Raw genomic sequence first — 17,888 nt, 5'->3', positions numbered from 1 at the left:
GGTAACTACCAATGGATATGGTAGTAATTACCAGCCAAAGTGGTATTTTAAGATTACACCTGAGGCCCTCCCCGGTGGCGCAGCGGGTTGAGCGCAGTGCTATGAAGCTGTCCACAGCCTCTGCGGTGCGGGTTCAATCCCGGCCGACTGGCAAGAATCCACATCACACAGCAGGCCTCTCCTGTCACGCCTGCTTCTCCCCTCAGCAGTGTCTTTCGGTCACTCTGCCTGTTCTGCTCCCCACTCTGTCTCTGGTGAATCCTCTCACCCTCCTGCGCCTCTGGCCTGTACCCCAGCTCTTGTATAAAAATAAATCTTTTATATATATATATATATAAAAGATTATACCTGAACTCACAGGGCTGGAGCTGTTAGATTTATTTATGCATACAAGAGCTGGGTACAGCCCAGAGATGCGGGGGGGCGGGGGTGAGAGGATTCACCAGAGACAGAGCAGGGAGCAGAACAGGCAGACTGACCGAAAGACACTGTTGCGGGGAGCAGCAGCAGAGACCGGAGAGGCCTGCTGTGCCATGTGGGTTGCTCCCTGGCCGGCCGGGGATCGAACTCGTGCTGCAGAGGCTGCGGATTGCTTCATAGTGTGGTGCTTAACCTCTTATGCCACCAGGGAGGCCCAGTTCAACCATATTATATGGAATTCATTGTTACGTAGCTCTCAGGCCATCTGAACTCTTCAATATTAAAAACTATGCTTTTTATAGGTGACGGGTATGACGTATGGATCAGATCTCACAAAACCGGTATTAAAAAAAGGAGAGCAGGGACTGAAGCCACAGACACCCGTGTGCAGAGTGGTGCACTCGCAACAGCCATCTGTGAATGGACACATGCAATGGACCCCCACATGGGCCCATCACTCAGCATGAAAGGGGGGGGCAGCTCTGACCCTCGTGACCACGGGAGGGACCCTGCACAGAAGATGCTCAGGAAGAGAAGCAGACACGCGAGGCCACGTGGTGTGAGTCCCTGACGAGAGACGTCCAGGACAGGCCCAGGCACGGGGAGAGTCCCTCCGAGGACAGGGACTCAGTTGGTCGAGCTGTTGCTGCGTCTGGCACCAAATCAGAGGGAGAAGAAAGGCAAGGCCTGGCAACTACATTTTATGGGTGTTGTCATCCATGGTACCCCCTTTTCCAAGGCTCAGAGACAGGAAGCAAGGGCTTCTGGGCCAAAGAGGCCAGCTGACATGGCTCTGTGCTACGTGGGCGTGGGGTCACCCCTCAGCTAGTGCCCAGTCATGGGGCCCTCCTCCCCCTCTTGCTCTGGCTGCCGAGCTGATTGGCCTCGCCTGCTGCCACCGGCCACCTGCTGCTGTCCGTCCCAGGCCACCCGCCCAGAGTTCCAGCCCGTCCATCCCGTCCAGGCGCGGAGGCTGCAGGGTAAGTGGGGCTGGGGAGGTCTAGGCAGAAATGGGGGTCCTTAGGGGCTGGGGAGGTCGTCTCCGAGGCCGATGGGAGTCCTCAACTCCTGTGACTCCCCCACCCCCGCCACATACACTGAGATCTGCCCATTGGGCCCCTCCCCACGGCTGTGCCCCAGCCCCAGGGGAGGGTCCCCTCTCTACTCAGGAAAGGGGTTCCCTAATGCTAGCAGCTAGTGGTGCCGGGCCCCCCAGTAAACAAGCTTTGGGAAGATGACAGGTTTGGGCTTGACCTCCTGCTCTCCGTGACCTCTGATCAAGCGGCCACTGCCGATCTCGGTCTCCCCGCCCCGTGGGAGAAGGCACAGCGCGGAGGCGGGGCCCCCAGAGTGGGATCAGGCGCCTCCCGGGGGCCCGCTCCTGCCTGTCACACAGAGTACGGCTGGCCCCGGCTGCCAGCACGAATGCTTAGAACTTGGGTTCCAGCTATGGCAGGTGATGATGGTCCAGGAGGAGACCCCTTGGGTCCAAGGCCTGGGAGAGGCTGGGCCGCGCGCCTGCGTGTCTTGCTGACCTCAGGCACCAGATAAAAATAGTCCCTGGTCTCAGAGACATGAGCTGACCCCAGGCTCGGGCTCCTGGTTTGCGATGTCTGCGTGCCCTCTACGGGCCCCCACAGCCTCTGCCGTAAGCTCAGGGGTTCTGGGGCTCTGGGAAGTCTGGCCTATAGGGAGGGGCCCCAAGGCAGGTGGGGCAGGAGCAGGGCCGCGAAGGCACCCGGCAGGCTGCTGGGCTGCCCCGTGCGTGTGCAAGGGGCTCCGGGCAGCGGGACAAGCAAGGGCTGGCAGGGAGGTGGGGACGGTGCAGCTGGAGGGCATGGAGCCTTTCCCCAGGCAGGCCAGGCCCCCCGCAGGGCTCAGTGAACGCCAGACACCTCTCCCCACGCTCCCCCACCCCAGCCTGACTCTGGACCTGGCCTTCTAGGAAGACACCATGGCAACCAGGACCTTGGAGGATGGCGTCCCGGGCGGCTGCCAGGCAAGTAAGGACCTCACTACAGTGGCTGACTCCCACCTAGGCCAGCCCCAGAGGACGGGTGGCGAGGTACCTGCAGGGGTGTGGGCAGGACGAAGCCCATTCTCCCCTGGGCAGGCGGCTCACCTTCAGAGGCCGGACTTGGACCGGCACACGGACGTGGGTTATGTTCTGCTGCTTTTTCCAACCTCTGTGCCCATTAGTGCCCGGGGGGTCTGCAAGGAGCCCAGGAACACAGGTGTTGGGTCACATGGAGGGGGTGCAACTCCAGCTTGCCAGTGAAGCTGCGTGCCTCGGGCAGGGCCGCCTCTTAGCCTGCCTGCTCGCTAATCTGGGACACGGGAGAAGGCACCCCCATTGCCCCACACAGCGCCAGAGGAGGGTGGGCTTGGCCTGGGGGACCCCACCGTCTTCAGTCTCCCTCTTTTCCCATTGACAGCGATGCCCAGACAGGCCACTTCCAGCCGCTGGCCCCCCGTGAGTAGCTGGGGCTGTCGGGCTTTAGCCCAGGATACCCCTGGGGTTGGGGACCCACAGGCCAAGGGGGTGGGTTTCTACCACCCACGGGACTGGTTCCGGGTCCCTCCAAGGAAAGGCCAACTCAGGACTCCCCATAGGATTCCCAGGAGCCGGCGGCTGAGGGCCGCCCCGCAGGAGGCACGGAGGCGGGGCTCAAGAAGACAGACCGGGAGCCTGAGGCCACGCTGGCCCGGGGGTCAGGGAAGGAGAAGATGAAAGCAGGGGCAAGTGGGTTCGCAGAAGGCAGGGTGAGGTGGGGCGGGTGGGCAGGGACTGGCAGGGGAGGATATGTGGACTGGGCCCTTGGGTCCCAAGGGAGTGGGGAGCCGGCCCGCGGGTCCCAGCCGAGCCAGCGTGTGGGGAGCTGTGCTAACCCAACCCCAGGGGAGCTGTGCTAAGGCACCTGTGCTAACCCAACCCCAGGGGAGCTGTGCTAAGGCACCCTCGCGCCAGCTGAAGTGCTGCCCAGCCCCGGCTAATCACCTCCGAGCCGGTCTCGGCACCTCAGTGAAGCTGCCAGACACCCACACGGGTGCGCAGCACAGCCAGCCCCGGGGAGCTGAGTGTGGGGCGCAGGTTTGCACTTTGCTGGGGGCTCTCAGCCCCGCACTTGCTCCCACAGCGCCCCGGAGCCCCGCGAGGAAGAGGACGCAGCCGGCGCCACCCCCGCAGCCACCGCTGCCCCCAGGCGCGGGCGAGGAGCTGCCCTGGGGAGACCTGTCTCTCAACAAGTGTCTGGTGCTCGCCTCGCTGCTGGCGCTGCTGGGCTGGGCTGTCCAGCTGTGCCGCGGTGAGCGGGGGCCTGAGCCCCAGAGGGGACTCCGCCTGGGCGCCCACTCCCCCCGCCAAGCGCCTGCACCCCCAAGGATGGGGTCTGGGAGCCTCAAATCCGCAGATGGGTCTTGTGCGGGGGTCCTACTTCTCCCTGCCCCGCCCTGTGCACCCCCTAATCAGGAAAGGCCCTCGTGTGCCCCATGGTCGGGCCTGGGCTTCTCTGCAGGATGGGTAGTGCGTGCCCGTTCCCCTCCTCTGTGGCCCTTCTGCACCCCCTCCGGGCGAAGAGGCTCTCCCGCGCCCCTGAGTCATGCAGTCCAACCCGGGTGCGGAGACCTTACCCCACCCCATCCCGTGGAGCGCCACCGTCCTCGCTCATCGGGCATTCCTGCAGCCTAGCGAGGCCAATGACGGATGGTTTTGCAATCTGGATGAGGGAGGTTTGAAGGGAAGGGGCACCCCCAGTGCAGAGACCCGGAGCCCCTTCAGAGGGCCGGAGTCCAGCTCGGAGAGCCCGATGGAGCCCAGCCGGCCCCCTGGCCCGTCCCCAGCACGGGGGCGCTAGGAATGAGGACCGGGTGGCCCGCGGGGTCGGCCCCTGCCCCTAGACTGACCCGCGTCCCTCCCCCCCCACCCCAGACTCCATGACGTGGGAGGCGAGCGCCCCTGCACCGGCCCCCGAGCCATGGGTCCCCCCAGCTCGGCCCCCGGGGAAGCAGAGTTGCCCCAGGTAAGCGCTTCCCCCACACGAGCGCGGCGGGGCGCGTGGCCCGGGCCGCGGGGCTCTGCCTGACCCTGCTCTTCCCCTCCAAGCCGGAGCCCCGCGCCCGGGCCCTGCCGGCGGGGCTGCCCGAGGCGGCCGAGCGCGCTGCGGGCCCCGGGAGCAGGGAGGCGGCAGAGAAGGCCCGAGGGCAGCCCGGAGGAGACGCGGAGGAGGGCGCTGAGCCGCGCGCGCGCCGAGGGCCCAAGGAGCGGCGGGCGCAGCCGGGGGCCGCGGAGCAGCGGCCGCGCGAGGAGAAGCGCCGGCGGGAGCAGATGCCGCGCCAGGAGAAGCCCCGGGAGCCCCCGGAGGCCCGGGAGGCGCCGCCCCGGCGCCGGGAGGCAGCGGGAGGGGGCCCGGGGCCGGGGGCGCGGGGCTCCGGAGACCGCAGGCCCAGGAAGAGGCCGGCGTGGGCCTCGGAGGAGGAGGACCGGCCCCCGGGCCGTCAGAAGCGCCGCCCCGGCAGGGGGAGGAGCTGAGCCGAGCTCCCGCCGCGTCCCCGACGTCGGAGGTTCCAGCACAATAAAGCGGTGAGCGGCTCCCGCGACGCCTGCTCCTTCGCGCCCGGCCCCGGAGCCGCTCTAGGCCCCCGACCGGGATGGGGAGCGGCGGGCGGGCGGGGCGGGCTGTGGGCGCCTGGGGCCTGACCCGGCCCTGCGCCCCAGCACCGTCGGGTGGAGCCCGCGCCCTCGCCGCCTCCACCGGCTCGCGACACCGGGACACCGCAGCGGAGCTTGCTGGGCTTTATTGATCGATCGGCTCGGAATAAATAGGGGCGGGGCCCCCTGGCCGCCGGGTCGGGGTCCGCGGCGGGGGCGTCAGCGGCAGCCGCACTCGGTGGCCACCATGTTGGGCACGTGGTGCGCGCTGATGCGCTCCCCCGCCAGGCTGACGAGCAGCTTCCCCGCGTAGGCCGTGGGCACGCAGCAGGGCGGGCGCGCCAGCGCGGCGCCGCGCGCCTGCATCTTGAGCAGCAGCACCACGTGGTTGCCGTAGCGCGGGTTGCGGTCGGACTGCGGCCACCCGCACGTGCCCTGGCAGTTGTTGGCCTGGTACGTCTCGGGGATGAGCACCGAGCGCTCGGCGCGCAGGTCCACCCGCAGCTCCCGCAGCGCGCAGGGCCCGTCCCCGGCCGCCGCGCCGCGCCTTGCCCGCAGGGGCCCGCCGCCCTCCCGCCCGCGCCACTCGGCCCGCAGGCCCTGCAGCGCCTTCAGGAGCAGCAGCGCGCGCAGCGGGCCGCCCGGGGCCCCGGGCTCCCCGGGCACAGCGCGAGCAGCCGCGCCAGCAGCGGTGCGGCGGCCGCCGGCAGCCCCGAGAGCGCGCGCAGCTCGGCGGCCAAGGCATGCAGCTCGGCGGCCACGCGGCGCGCCAGACCCGCGGCCCACGGCGCCGACGCGGGCTCGGGGGGCGGCGCGGGGCCTCCGGCGGCGGCCGCGGCGGGCGGCAGCAGCAGCAGCAGCGGCTCCTCGCCGTGGAGCAGGCGTTCCAGCGCTGCGGGGTCCGACAGGTTGACCAGGCCCTGCGGGAAGCCGGCCAGCGCTCCCGGGTCCAGGGCCAGGCGCGGCGGCGAGGCCCGGGCCGGGGCCCCGCGCAGCACGCGCACCAGGCGCGCGAGCGTCTCCAGGAAGGGGTCGGCAGTCGGCGGTGGCTCCTCAGGCTCCGGGGACGGCCTGCAACGCCGGTGGCGGGGTCGTGAGCCGGCGCTGGGCCTCGTCCTCCCCCACCCTCCCCGCCCACGCGGGGCCGGCGCGCACCTGGGCGGCGGGAAGGGCACGGTGTCCAGCCGACCGTGCGCCGGGAGCGGCGTGTGCCTGGACCAGGGCAGCAGGAGCAGGACCGGCGTCATCCGCCTGAAGGTGCGGGGGTCGGCGCCGAACAACAGCGCCTGCAGCTGGGCGATGCTCAGGGGGACACCTACTGGGGGGCGCCAGGGACGGACTCAGGCTGGGGAACAAGGGCGGCCAGCCCCACCCGGCCCCTCTTGACGCCCCCCTACCGTCTCCGCGGAGCCGCAGGGTCAGGGTGAGCCCAGGGCCACGCCAGGCTTCCGCGGGGCCATCCACGACCAGCACCAGGTAGCGGGTGTCCCGGGAAGGGCAGAGGCTCTGTGGAGACGGGCAACCGGGGCGCTGGAGCCTCATCCCGAAGCCCGCCTCTCAAATTCCCTCCCCTATGCTGAGGGCTCCAAGTGGTGCCCCCGCTGCCCCCTCAACTCCCTAGTACCTGGGTGCCAGGCAGCCCAGCCACGGTGATGGTGACCGCGGGACCGGTCCCAGGGTACAGCACCAGCAGCGCCAGCTCTGGGGGGCTGGGTCCTCCAGGTGGGGGCTCCTGGAACCTCAGGGAGGGTGTTGGCTTCCATGTCACTGCAGCAGGGACAGGACGTGGTAAGGGGGACATGTGAACCAGACGCCTGAGTCTCTCCCCTAAGCACATCAGGTAGTCCTGTAGGGAGCCCCCCTCACCCCCTAGCATGCCTTGGAGAGTCTGGTGAGAGGGCCTGGAGGGCTGCGGGGCACAGGGGCAGCCCTGGAGGAGAAACGTATGCAGTGAGACAGTGCCGGCAATCCCTGAGCCCTTGGGGTCGGTATGGGGGTCTTCTGGGTAGCCCCTTCCCTGGCAGTGGGTTCCCAAGGCCCTTGGAACCTCCCACCCCTGCTGCCTTGTGTGCGGAAAGGGGCACACCTCGGGGAACCCTGAGGTTTTACAAGCTCCATATCTTCCTGTGCGAAGGGGGCATGCAAGAGGAGCATTGGGGGCACCCGGCCTAGAGATGGCAAAGATCACGGTGCCCACCTCCGTGGTCACAGACTGGCAGCCCAGCCTAGGGAGCAGGCTGGGGTGGGGCCAGCCCCATTTGACCTGGCAGGAGGGTGGTCGTGGTGTCCTGAAGGAGCTGTTGAGAATGACAGCAAGACTCACCCGGCCACCACCATCCCTGCCAGCGGGCCCCAGACCTACCTTCTTCCAGGTGCAGGACCACCAGCGGTTGCCCCCCAGGTGCCCCCAGCCAAGTTCCCAGACGTTGTAGAGATGGCAGGGCTGCCTGCCTGTGGCCGGGGGAACAGAGCCCGAAGGTGGCCAGGTCATGCGGGTCCCAGTGGGCTTGCTGCACGGCCTCCAGGAAGGCCTGCTCATAGCTGCTTGGCACCCCCACCACCTGCAGGAGGGGGGTGCTGCTGCCATTGCTGCCCGGGTCCAGTGTCACTAGGCACAGGGGATCCCGCAAGTGGTCTGGCAGCCAGTTGCCTCCAGGAGGCCAGTCCCAGTCTTGGCGGAAGATGAGACCCCCGGTGTCCACGGCTGGCTCCTGGGACAGGGTCTGGGCCCCCGACACCGCTTCTTCTGGGACTGCAGCCCCCAACAGAGCCCCCATCGCCAACAGCACCAGGGCCAACAGGGAAAAATGCAAGCCCTGCATGGTGGGTGCTGTGAGGGGCCGTGAGCCCCAACTTATATGGGCTGAGCTGGAATGTGTGCGTGAGAAGGCAGCCCTATCTCCTCTGGGATGTGACCTTGGGGGACTGAGGTCCAGAGCCCCACTGTGAACCCTGCAGGCGCCTTCTCAAAGCCCCTCTGTTCCCCAGGGCAGCCTATCTCGGCAGCAGCAGCGATACAGAGCCCGGCCTACTGACCCACTCGTCCTTGAGTCCTTCCCTCCTGCAGTCAGGGCTGGGAATGGAGCGGCTATCAACACGCCTGGGGGCAAGGCAGGTGGGCCTGGGGGTGCAAGGCCCCAGCCCCATTGTTCCTACCACTGGGTAGGTGGGCAGACCCAGCTGGAGGGCAGCCACCTGCTCCTCAGCCTGCTGGGTGGGCCGGGGCGCAGGAGCACCAGCACCTAGGCTGCGGAAGCCAAGCAGCAGGGAGCCTTGACCGGCTCGGCTTGCCTCCCTGCCCCTGCTGGCAGGGCTTGTTCTCCAGTCAGCAACTTCCTGCCCAGGCCCTGAAGCACTACCAGCCCCGTTCCCCCCCCACCTCCCCCTCTGACTCCAACACAGCAAACCATCCAGGCAGCGGGTAACTGTTTAATGGGCTCTGAGGCACCAACACTTTTTCGTGGAAAAACACAGGGAAAAAAAAAGCCCAGCCTTGCTTGGGGGCAGCGGAAAGGAGCGTTTCAGTTGGTGGGGGGAGGGGGAGGAATATTCCCAGGGCCTTCGGAGGGCAGTGGGGGCCTCAGCATTGGGGGCATGGGGGCTGGGGGATGTACACCAGGGTTTGAGGGGTGAACTCCAGGAGGCTGAGGGTGGACCCCAGGAGCTGGAGGATGGACTCCAGGAGCTGCTGGGTGGACCCCAGGGGGTGGGGGATGGACCCCAGGAGGCTGGGGGTGGATCCCTGGGGCTGGTGGATGAACCCCAGGAGCTGGTGGATGGACCCCTGGAGCCTGGGGGTGAACTGCAGGAGCGGGTGGGTGCACCCCTGGAGCCTGGGGGTGAACCCCAGCAGCTGGGGGAGGGTGAACCCCTGGGGCTGGCGGATGGACCCCTGGGGCTGGAGGATGGACACCGGGAGCAGGGGGGTGGACCCCAGAAGTGGGTGGGTGGACCACTGGTGCTGGGGGGTGAACCCCAGGAGCAGGAGGGTGGACTCCAGAGGTTGGAGGGTGGACTACTGGAGCAGGGGGGTGGACCCCAGGAGCAGGAGGGGGTAGCTGGGGAGGGCCTGGGGGCCCCGAAGGAGCGGGCCCACTGGGGGGCATGGGTGGCAGCGGCAGGCCTCCCGGCGGGGGTGGAGGCAGAGACTCAGGTAGCGGGGGACGAGGGGGCAGGCCATTCATCAGCGGGGGTGGGGGCCGCTTCACCCCAGGAGGCCCGGCAGGCAGGCTCGGAGGGGCCGGGGGCTTCTCCATCTTAAAGTGGAACTGCAGGAAGAACTGGAGAAAGAACAGAATGAGCAGGAACCCTCCAGGCCTTGGGCAGGGGCAGTGTGGCCACTGGAAGGCCCTGGACCCAGAGCCACTACTCACCTGCTTGGTTTCCCGGTTCCAGTGAGTCCAAAATTTGCCTTCAGCCTTGTCAATCTCCCTGCTGGGCACCTGTGAGCAGGGCAAAGGGGATCTTTAGGGCTGCCCCCCTGCCCCAGAGAGGATCCACAGGAGGAGGCGGCCCTACTAAAAGGGGACAAGTCGCATTTTGGGGAAGTGCACTTTGTGCCGCTTTGTCCTTGCTGAAGTAATGCCTTCAAACCTCCCCCTTCGTGCCCTCTACACGCCTCAGACGCAGAGGCCTGACAGGAGGGGCGCACGAGTGGCTGGAGTTCCCGCAGGGCTACCTTGAAGGCAATGGTCTCATAGGGCTCAGCAGCCATCAACAGGTACTGCCAGCGCCGGTCCGGGGGTTCGATCCTCTGCTCATAGGCGGACATGAAGCGGTGGCGGGGCATGATGCCCTCGGCAATCTCAGGGTAGTCGATCTGCAGGGACACAGACAGTGGCAACAGCACCTTATGGGGGTCCAAAACCACCCCCCCCACGCCCGGACCAGGCCCCATCTCACCTGGAAGAGGAGACTCTGCTGGCCCATGTCCGTGTCCCTCTGCTTCGTCACTGCAACACCCAAGGGTCTTAAGTCCAGGCCACTCTACACCTGAAGCTCAGGGGCCCCAGGTGATCTGACACTGGGGAGGCACTGGTGGGGTGAGTGGAACTATCGCAGCAGGAAGGTGTTCCTGCTGGGCTGGAGTGGGGGTCAGCCGGTGGTGCAGGTACGGGGGGTGGGAATATGGGTTCTCTGTGGCCTTTACCCCCAGAAGCCTGGGACAGCACCAAGGCATGTGGGGCAAGCAAGATCTGTCCCCCAATTCCAGGAATGAGTACCCTTTGTATTGAAGTTCAGTGGCTTGGTCAGTGACCACCTGGCCCCCAGCTGTTCTCCACAATCTAGACAGGCCATGCACCCCTGAGGTCCTCCAAACCAGAACCACCCCTTCCCCCCAGCACCACCCCTGAGACAGACCACATGGCCTAATGTGGCCATCTTTGGTGGGCGCCCCCTGCTAGCCCGAGCTCATCAAGTACCCACCTCAGGACCTGGGACGCCAGTCACACAGGACGTGCCCACCATATTAGGAGCACTTGCCAGGGGCTTTCCTTCCTTCCTAATTCCCAGCAACCGTGTCCTGTATTCCAGCTGGGTCAGCCAGCTTCTGAATCAGGTGGCCCTCCTCGAGGTGCCGCCAACATAGCCTCTCTTCTGCCCTGCCTCTCTCTTTCAGGGTAAAGGGGAGCCAGTCTCCAGGTCCAGGGTCAAAGGAAAGGGATGCACCCTCTCCCCCCTTCATCTTCACATGGAGCAGAAAGAATTAAGAGCTTTTGTGACACCCGAAACACAGCCTGAAGGAAAGTCTACGTCAAGAAGATGGGGCCCAAGGCGAGATGGGATGGGTTCCAGGGCTGTGGGGACCCACAAGTAGGAGCTGCTTCCAGACAGGCTTACCTTTGTAGCCAGGGCGGCCGATCTTCACAAACTTCTTTACCTCCACCTTGACCTTCTCTGGTGCCGGCTGGGCAGGGGCCTCCTTAGCCTCCTTGGCCGCTCGCCGGGCCCTGCAGGTGGGATGAAAAAGGAACTGTGGCCTCTCCACAGGCGCCAAGGCCACAAGTCCAGGTGCTGGGAGCCAGCCCTCACCCCCACACCAGCCTTGGAGCTGTCTGAGAGGTGAGAGGGGGATGGGGCCCAGGCTTGAATGACAGCGAGGAGGGAGCACTGGGCACTGGAAGGGGATGAGGTACTCACAGGTTAGTCTGATGCTTTTTCCCTTGGGTGTGTGCAAGGTAACTGCCCTGGAGAAGGAAGAAGCCACAGTCAAGAAGACATGAGCAGGGGGCTGGATGCCCCTGGCCAGATCTCCCTGTCACACCTATGGGGACGAGGACCACAGAGCTGGCCTCTGTCCACAGGGACAAGTGACTGGGACCTGATGCTGGACACCCCCATAGCAGAACCACACAGAGCGGAAGGAAATGGACGTGGAGCCTGCGACGATGACGTCTCAGGTGCCGGGTGTCAGCACGCAGGCGTGGAGCAACCCCACTCCGGAGGGAGAGGAGCCAGCAGAGCTGCCAAGCTGAGGACACCTGGCAATGGCTGCTGGCGCTGACCTGACTCCAGGGAACTTCTCCCGCAGGACAGGATGAAACGTGTCGGGTTCCCAACGAAGGGACTGCTCTGACTGCCCAGAGGACACTGGACATGGGGACATCTGTGGCTGTCACGCTGGGTGTGCTCTTCACAGGTGGGTGTGTCAGGGACTCTACCCACACCTCACAGTGCCCAGGAGAGCTCCCCAGAGAGACAACCAGCCCCAGTGTCAGCAGTGCTGAGACGAGCCTGGGCATACAGAGAGGCCAGGCTAGCACCACCTGTCGTGTGGCTGTGACAAATGGAGTGTCGGACAGCGTGGAAACGGTGAGCGAGAACGACTCGTTGCTGCATGAATTAACCCAACCCAAGCATGCGTCCAGGCCATCTCAGTTGTTAAGAGAAACCAACTGGACCCACAGACTGATGGGATCTCAGAAGCACAAGGTGGTTTCTGGGTGGATGCCGCGTTCACAGACGCACACGCACATCGCAAGGCTGCCCTGGTCTCCGGGGACTGCGAGTGCAGGACGCAGACTGGGGGGACTCAGCCTTCCTCTGGTACGGCCAGTGGTTCTCCCAGAGATGCTCTCTGAAGCCCGTGCTCAAGGGACTGAGCGGCGCTTTGCGCGGTGTGCCAAGGCCAGAGCACCTACCCTCTCGTCTTCTGACTGAGATCTTGAGAGCCCTGCGAGCTGGACGGGACCCCGGGGCTGGCTGGACCGGCAGGGCCACTGGGATGGAATGCTGGACGGGCAGGGATGCAGAGCTGAGAACATACCTCGTTGTTGTGCAGGGTCAGGCAGAGCTTGCATTCGTAGGAGCCCAGGTGGTTTTTCATGAAGTAAGGGTCCTGGGGAGGGAACGCACCCCGTCAGACAGTGAAGGCGGCACCTTGCACCCCGCCTGTCTACTGTGCAAGGTGAAAGCCTCCATTTTGAGAAACATGGCGCTGAGTAGAGGTGGCCTTTACTTCAGGACCAATATTTCGATGACCATGGACGAGAACTCAGGGCTGGGGCTGGCAGGAGAGTCTAAGGCAGCACCGCGTGGACCACTAGGTGCAGTGGGAATGCAGCGTTCTCTCAGAAGGGCTGGAGTTCCTGACACTCTACCAGACCCCGCCCCCTACTCTGAGGAGTGAGGGCCTTTGGGAACCCTGGCCCCCAAGGCAGAGCTCCAACAGTACTGCTGGTAACCAAGGCCAAGGCTCCATGCTGTACCCGACCAGCATCCTGAGTGTTGCAGTGCGAGCTGGATGTGGGCAAAGCACATGAGTCAAACCAAAAACCATACAGACCCACAGCTGTGCGCACCCTGTGAGCAGGACAGGGGCTCCGGGGCTGAACAGGTGATGCTCCATAAACAGAGGTACCAGGCTGGGCACCTCTGACCTCAGGTGGGATGCAAATGGCTCGGGGCCCAAATTCTGCCTCCATGTCCCCATGGCTGTGTCATATGTGGCAACATCCCTCTCCCCGTTTCCTCATCTGGGACACAGGGGTACAACAGAACTGACCTCACAGTGACACTCTAGGAGTGCCTGGCACAGAGCAAACAGTCAACACATTTCAGTATCTAAGGGGAACCAGACACTGGTCCTGTCTTACCCAGGGTGATTCTGCCCCCGGGAACACAAGGGTGACTGGGAACATCTGTGGCTGTCAAGCAGGGTATCTATAAGGGGCCCCCTTGGCCTACCTTATTGATGTCGATGGTCTCTAGGGCCAGCTGACGGAGCCGCTCCCTGCGGTCCCGGTTGCTCTCAGAGGAGGAGGCCACCCCCCCACTCCCGGTCTTGCCCCCAGGGCGATGCTGGAAGTCCATGGTGACGGTCTTGGGGCTTTACTGGATGTGGTGAGAAATCTGTGGAGGTAAAGGGGAGTTCGTGATGATGTGGTGGCTGTCGATGAGGCTTGCCTGGATCTGGTGACGGGGGAAGGGTAGGTGGGAAGAAATGCCCTCTCTCATGTCAGCCTCTCACCCCCAATCGTACGAGTCTAACAAACAAGGACAAGTGTCTGATGACCCTGGGGTGGACTGGAGAAGAAATCACTCCAGCTGGAGGTGCACAAAGGCTCAGAGACTCATTATATAACAGCAATGAAAAAGAGCTATAAAAAGTTGCACCTCCTCCAGGAAGTCTTCCCAGACTGCCCCATCCCACAGATTTGAGTCTCTTCTCCCAGCCTCAATTCTACTTCTCTGGCTGAGCTGTAAACTTGTGGGAAGCCAGGAAGACATCTATGTTAGAGTCCCGACTACTTAATATACAAACGAAACTCAGGACATGCTTGTGAGGATCCCATTTCTGGTAATCAACAAACTGCTAGCTACAGAACCAGAGGGTCACTCCCCTTAGAGGTAAGAACTATTTCACGTGAGTTCATCTAGAGCTACCAGCTTTTTGGTGTTGTCAGGCAAAATATGAAAGACCACCGGGGTCAACTACTGCCATCACTTTGTAAGACAAACTAGAAAAAGAATGTCTTACTGAGACTAGAAGAGGCAGGACAGCAGGGAAACCATCCTTTGCCAGAAAGGCAAGCACATTCTGCTCCTGTGTCCTGCCGCCTGGCCAGATCCAATGGGTCCCGGGGAAACTGTACCAATCGCCTAAGGGGGCCCAACTGCAGTTGCTCAGAACAGTGATTCTCACTGCGAGCGTCCTCAGCAGATCCTGAGGCGAGGCCCTGCCTTCAGTGGCCACAGATGCATGTGGCCTACACTGCCAGTGAAGTGTCCAACTTTCCCTGCAGCAGCCCCTGCACTGCTGGTGAATGATGTGAAACTCGAACGGAGTACAGCCGTCCTCCAGCTTCTACAACAGCATGGAGCCAGGATCCCAGGAGTCAGCATCCCCGAGTCAGTCACAGGCCTCCCTGTGGGAGAGGACAGTTCCTTCCCAGACCACCAAAGGAGCCACTGACCAAAACACTGAAAACTAAGCGGGTGCTGACCCAGCAGCTAGCTGACAGGTACCTCGGCGCCTCAGTTAACTCTGCTCAACAGCATTTCTTCATAACGCCAATGAGAAAAAAAGAATCCCAGCTGATGTTAAATGAACCATTATTTAAGGAGCTGGTTTCTAGTTTCATTCCACATTCCAGTTCCCAGGAACTAAAGACACTGAGTGAGGACTTATTGTAGTGAATATGTACTCAACATCACTAATCATCAGTGCACTGAATGAAAATCGTGGTGAAATATCACCTCACCCCATTTAGGATGGCCATTATCAAAAACCCCAAAGACCACAAGCATTATCCAAAACGAGGGCTGCAGCTCAGGAGGGACCTGTGCCCTGTTCCTCTGTGAAAGTGGCAGAAAGTCTGGGGCCAGAAGAGTACCACCAATCCATGCTGATGTCCTTACTTCCTGTGACATTTCCAGAACATTCTATGGGCCAACAGAACTAGAAAAGTGATTCAGGAAACACATTAAGAATCAAGAATTCCAAAGAGTTTGGGGATGACCTGCTCCTTCTTAAATGGCCAGAATGAGCTCCTAGGTCACTTCCTGGATGGCTGGGAGACTCCATGCCATTGGAGTCTCAAAGAGCAAGAGCAACCACTAACAGAACCTAATTGGCTCAAGGAAGCATAAACAAATATTGACCTGCTCCCCAAATGAGAACAAAACAGAACCAACACTGTTGCTTACGTATAGTCCATTGAACACTGTCCCCTATCCCCCCAGTAAAGCACTGCCTCCCACCCCAATGAGATGAGTGCTTACTCATCAGAATTTCATTCTCAGAAATGCTTAGAGAGACAGGCACAGTGGGGTGAAAAAGCAGAGAAGAGGGGGATTCCATTAAAACCTGCCTACTGCACAGTAGGCTATCCCTTCCCCTACGTCACACACAGAAGGCAGCCCAGACCAGGGGAAGCAGGCTTGTCTGGAGAGAATGACAGAGAAAGTTTCTTAGACACTTACAGCAGGGGTTCCCCACAACTTAAAGAAAACTTGCTAGACTCACTCATGAGGAGCACAGTCTCACACGCAGGGCTGGCCACTAAGCACATACAAATGCAAAGAATCACCACGTATCCCAGAAAAAAACACAGCCAACAGAAACCTCCATGGAAGACGTTAAAGTTCTCCTTACTAACTGAAGAAATCAACGTACCTTGCAACCAGAATAGGATGCCAAATGTTAAGAAGGTGAATAAAAACAAAACCTTAGAAAAGAAAGATGTGGGGTCTCCCTGGTGGTGCAGGCGATTGAGCCAGACTGTGAAGTTCTCCACAGCCTCTGCAACGTGGGTTCCATCCCGGCCAGCCAGCGAGAATCCCACATGGGGCGCAGCAGACCTCTCCTGTCTCGCCCGCTGCTCCCCTCAGCAGTGTATTTCGTCAGTCAGCCTGTTCTGTTCCCCACTCTGTCTCTGGTGAATCCTCTCACCCTCCCGCACGTCTGGCCTGTACCCCAGCTCTTGTATAAATAAGTCTTAGAAAAGAAAAGAAAAGAAAGATGTGATGATTCAAGCAAATAACTGAATGCAACTTCAGAGATAAGAGTCCAATCTTTCATGGAAAAAAAAGATGAAAAAACAGAAAGCAAAGTAAGAAGCGGATGCAATTCCAAAAACAGGGAAAACATGTAGCATGGGGTAAAAGGAACATTATCAAAGAGATAAAAGAAAACATGTCAGGGCAGAGAGGACCTAACTCTTCACCCCCAAAACTTTAAACAAACTGTAAAATTTTAATGACATCCAGGAAGAGCTTAAATTTCTACTAGACAGAAAGAAAAACCAGAATTGGGTGGCCTTCCAGAGAAGCAATAGAAAGGTTAAGAAAAGCCACACTTTTAAATCTGTGAGAAAATACAATCTGTAGGCGTGTGAGTTGTTGGAGCGTCAAGGGAAAATTAACAGCTAATGGACAAAAGGGAAATTAAATTTACCCTAGAGGAGAAAATAATATACAAAAAAAGTAGCACAGATGAATGCTTTATTTACAAGGTTTTAAGCCTCAAAATAGGACTCCTATCTGACTAAGATGATGAGATTAAAAACTCTCAGGGTAGCAGAGAGAAGATGGGGTAGGTGGGTGGAAGGGAGGCAGAACTAAGACCTCACCAATCACAGTAAAGGTTAGCCTATCAAGTCTAAAAGTCACACATCCCCAAAAAGTTGTCTACTAAGGTAAAAACTGCCTTGCAGAACTAAGAAGAGGTGGTGGGCTCTGGGGAAGAATGTGAGCAGGGATGGAGGATTTGGGGGAACAGACCACTGGAGGGAAAATCTGGGATGATTCCCCCCTCACCCTCTTTGCTTTAGGCTGGCCTGATAATAAACTGACACAAGTGAGATGAGCATGAGAAATGACAAATTTAATGAGGTGGGCAGGACGGCTGTATAGTTTTTAGAATGGGGGTAATACATTCGGGAGGGGAAAAATGTAACAAAAGAAACGCTGCAACTTAAAGAGAAAGTTTTGCAGCCAGACCTCGGAAACTCTAGCCCAGGGTGATGAGGTTGTCTCTCACCGCCAGGAGGAGAGAAAATTATTTGCAGCTTTTAGGGAGATGGACACTTGGGCAAAGCATCATTCTTGGATCTGTTTCTTAGCTGCTTTCCATTTAGAATAGCCAGCACGCCAAGGGACACCCCTCCCTGGGCCGGGACACTAGGCCCTCAAATCCGGCAAGCACGGGGTCATCAGAGCCCCTCTCGGTTCCGCGCTGCCGGGGGCAGAGAGAAGCTGCGGCGCATCCGAGTCCGACGGGCGGGCCTCGCCTGCAAAACGAAGCGAGTCCTGACTCTGCCGCCCGGGAAGCGGTGCTGACCACTGCCCGCAGGACTCGGTCCGGCTCCAGCGACCGCCCGCGGCCCGAGCCGGTCCGTCACCCGCTCCGAGGAGTCCCGGTCGCACAAAGGCCTCCGGGAGCACGTGAGCGGCGACCACCGACGCCCCCCGCCCCCACGGGCGCTGGGGGAAGAATTCTGAGGGAGCCGGAGGAGTCGGGAGCCGCGGCCGCCACTCTTGCGTCCGCGCCTCCAGCCCACGTCCGCCTCCCAGCCAGGGACCCTGGGCGCCGCGGCCCAGCACCCCCGCCCCGCGTCGCACCTCACCCGCGCCGAGGCCCGCGCCGCTGTCGTTTTTTCCAGTTGCCGCCACGACTTCGCTCCGCGCATGCGCGCTGCGAGCAAAGGAAGCACTTCCGAGGGCAAATAGGGCGGGACTTCTCTCTTGCGCATGCCCGGCGCGGCCAGCGTCGCCCGCAGCTTCAAGGGAAGGGAAAGGGGCCGGGGCTGACGCGGCCCGGAAGGCGACGTGCGCGTGCGCGCCAGGTTGTCCTTGGCCTCCCCTGCGGGGTCCAGCT

General features: G+C 61.7%; 3 protein-coding genes across 5 annotated transcripts; 1 reads left to right on the top strand and 2 right to left on the bottom strand.

The window, feature by feature from the left end:
* Window positions 1-2,374: 2,374 nt before the first annotated feature.
* On the top strand, window positions 2,375-4,948 carry JSRP1 (junctional sarcoplasmic reticulum protein 1). The gene is made up of 5 exons (XM_054692938.1): window positions 2,375-2,423; window positions 3,071-3,163; window positions 3,558-3,717; window positions 4,349-4,439; window positions 4,523-4,948. The coding sequence occupies exons 1-5, from the start codon at window positions 2,375-2,377 to the stop codon at window positions 4,946-4,948; spliced, it is 819 nt and encodes a 272-aa protein (XP_054548913.1).
* Window positions 4,949-5,189: 241 nt separating this feature from the next.
* Window positions 5,190-8,139, bottom strand: AMH (anti-Mullerian hormone). The gene is given in 6 exon segments (XM_037505002.2): window positions 5,190-5,712; window positions 5,715-6,139; window positions 6,224-6,383; window positions 6,466-6,574; window positions 6,693-6,835; window positions 7,431-8,139. Coding segments are annotated over 6 exon segments (1,722 nt in total). The 5' UTR covers window positions 7,891-8,139; the 3' UTR covers window positions 5,190-5,287.
* A 326-nt stretch (window positions 8,140-8,465) lies between these two features.
* SF3A2 (splicing factor 3a subunit 2) lies at window positions 8,466-17,734 on the bottom strand. Of its 3 annotated transcripts, none has more exons than XM_037505005.2 (9): window positions 17,633-17,734; window positions 13,256-13,420; window positions 12,336-12,407; window positions 11,210-11,256; window positions 10,910-11,019; window positions 9,971-10,020; window positions 9,747-9,887; window positions 9,442-9,510; window positions 8,466-9,348 (listed from the first exon to the last, which is right to left on the bottom strand). In XM_037505005.2, exons 2-9 carry the CDS (start codon window positions 13,379-13,381, stop codon window positions 8,590-8,592), a joined length of 1,374 nt encoding a protein of 457 aa, XP_037360902.1. In that variant the 5' UTR covers window positions 13,382-13,420; window positions 17,633-17,734; the 3' UTR covers window positions 8,466-8,589. The 3 variants fall into 3 exon arrangements, with proteins under 3 accessions (XP_037360902.1, XP_037360901.1, XP_037360903.1); XM_037505004.2 differs by having other exon boundaries at window positions 17,638-17,734; XM_037505006.2 differs by lacking the exon at window positions 17,633-17,734 and adding an exon at window positions 17,052-17,335.
* Window positions 17,735-17,888: the final 154 nt, after the last annotated feature.

Source organism: Talpa occidentalis, unplaced genomic scaffold (genome assembly GCF_014898055.3).
Source record: "Talpa occidentalis isolate TD23 unplaced genomic scaffold, MPIMG_talOcc4v2.1 talOcc4.12, whole genome shotgun sequence".
NCBI classification, from domain to species: Eukaryota; Metazoa; Chordata; class Mammalia; order Eulipotyphla; family Talpidae; genus Talpa; species Talpa occidentalis.
The sequence above is the reverse complement of the archived record's forward strand: the minus strand, read 5'-3'. Positions and strand labels throughout refer to the sequence as shown.

Coding starts and splice junctions, on each gene's coding strand:
- JSRP1 (XM_054692938.1), top strand. CDS start 2,375: ATGGCAACCAGGACCTTGGAGGATGGCGTCCCGGGCGGCTGCCAGGCA. Junction 2,424..3,070: donor CCCGGGCGGCTGCCAGGCAA/GTAAGGACCTCA, acceptor GCCGCCCCGCAG/GAGGCACGGAGGCGGGGCTC. Junction 3,718..4,348: donor CTGGGCTGGGCTGTCCAGCT/GTGCCGCGGTGA, acceptor CCCCCACCCCAG/ACTCCATGACGTGGGAGGCG.
- SF3A2 (XM_037505005.2), bottom strand. CDS start 13,381: ATGGACTTCCAGCATCGCCCTGGGGGCAAGACCGGGAGTGGGGGGGTG. Junction 9,888..9,970: donor AGCAGAGTCTCCTCTTCCAG/GTGAGATGGGGC, acceptor GTGTCCCTGCAG/ATCGACTACCCTGAGATTGC. Junction 9,349..9,441: donor GGAACCGGGAAACCAAGCAG/GTGAGTAGTGGC, acceptor TTCTTTCTCCAG/TTCTTCCTGCAGTTCCACTT.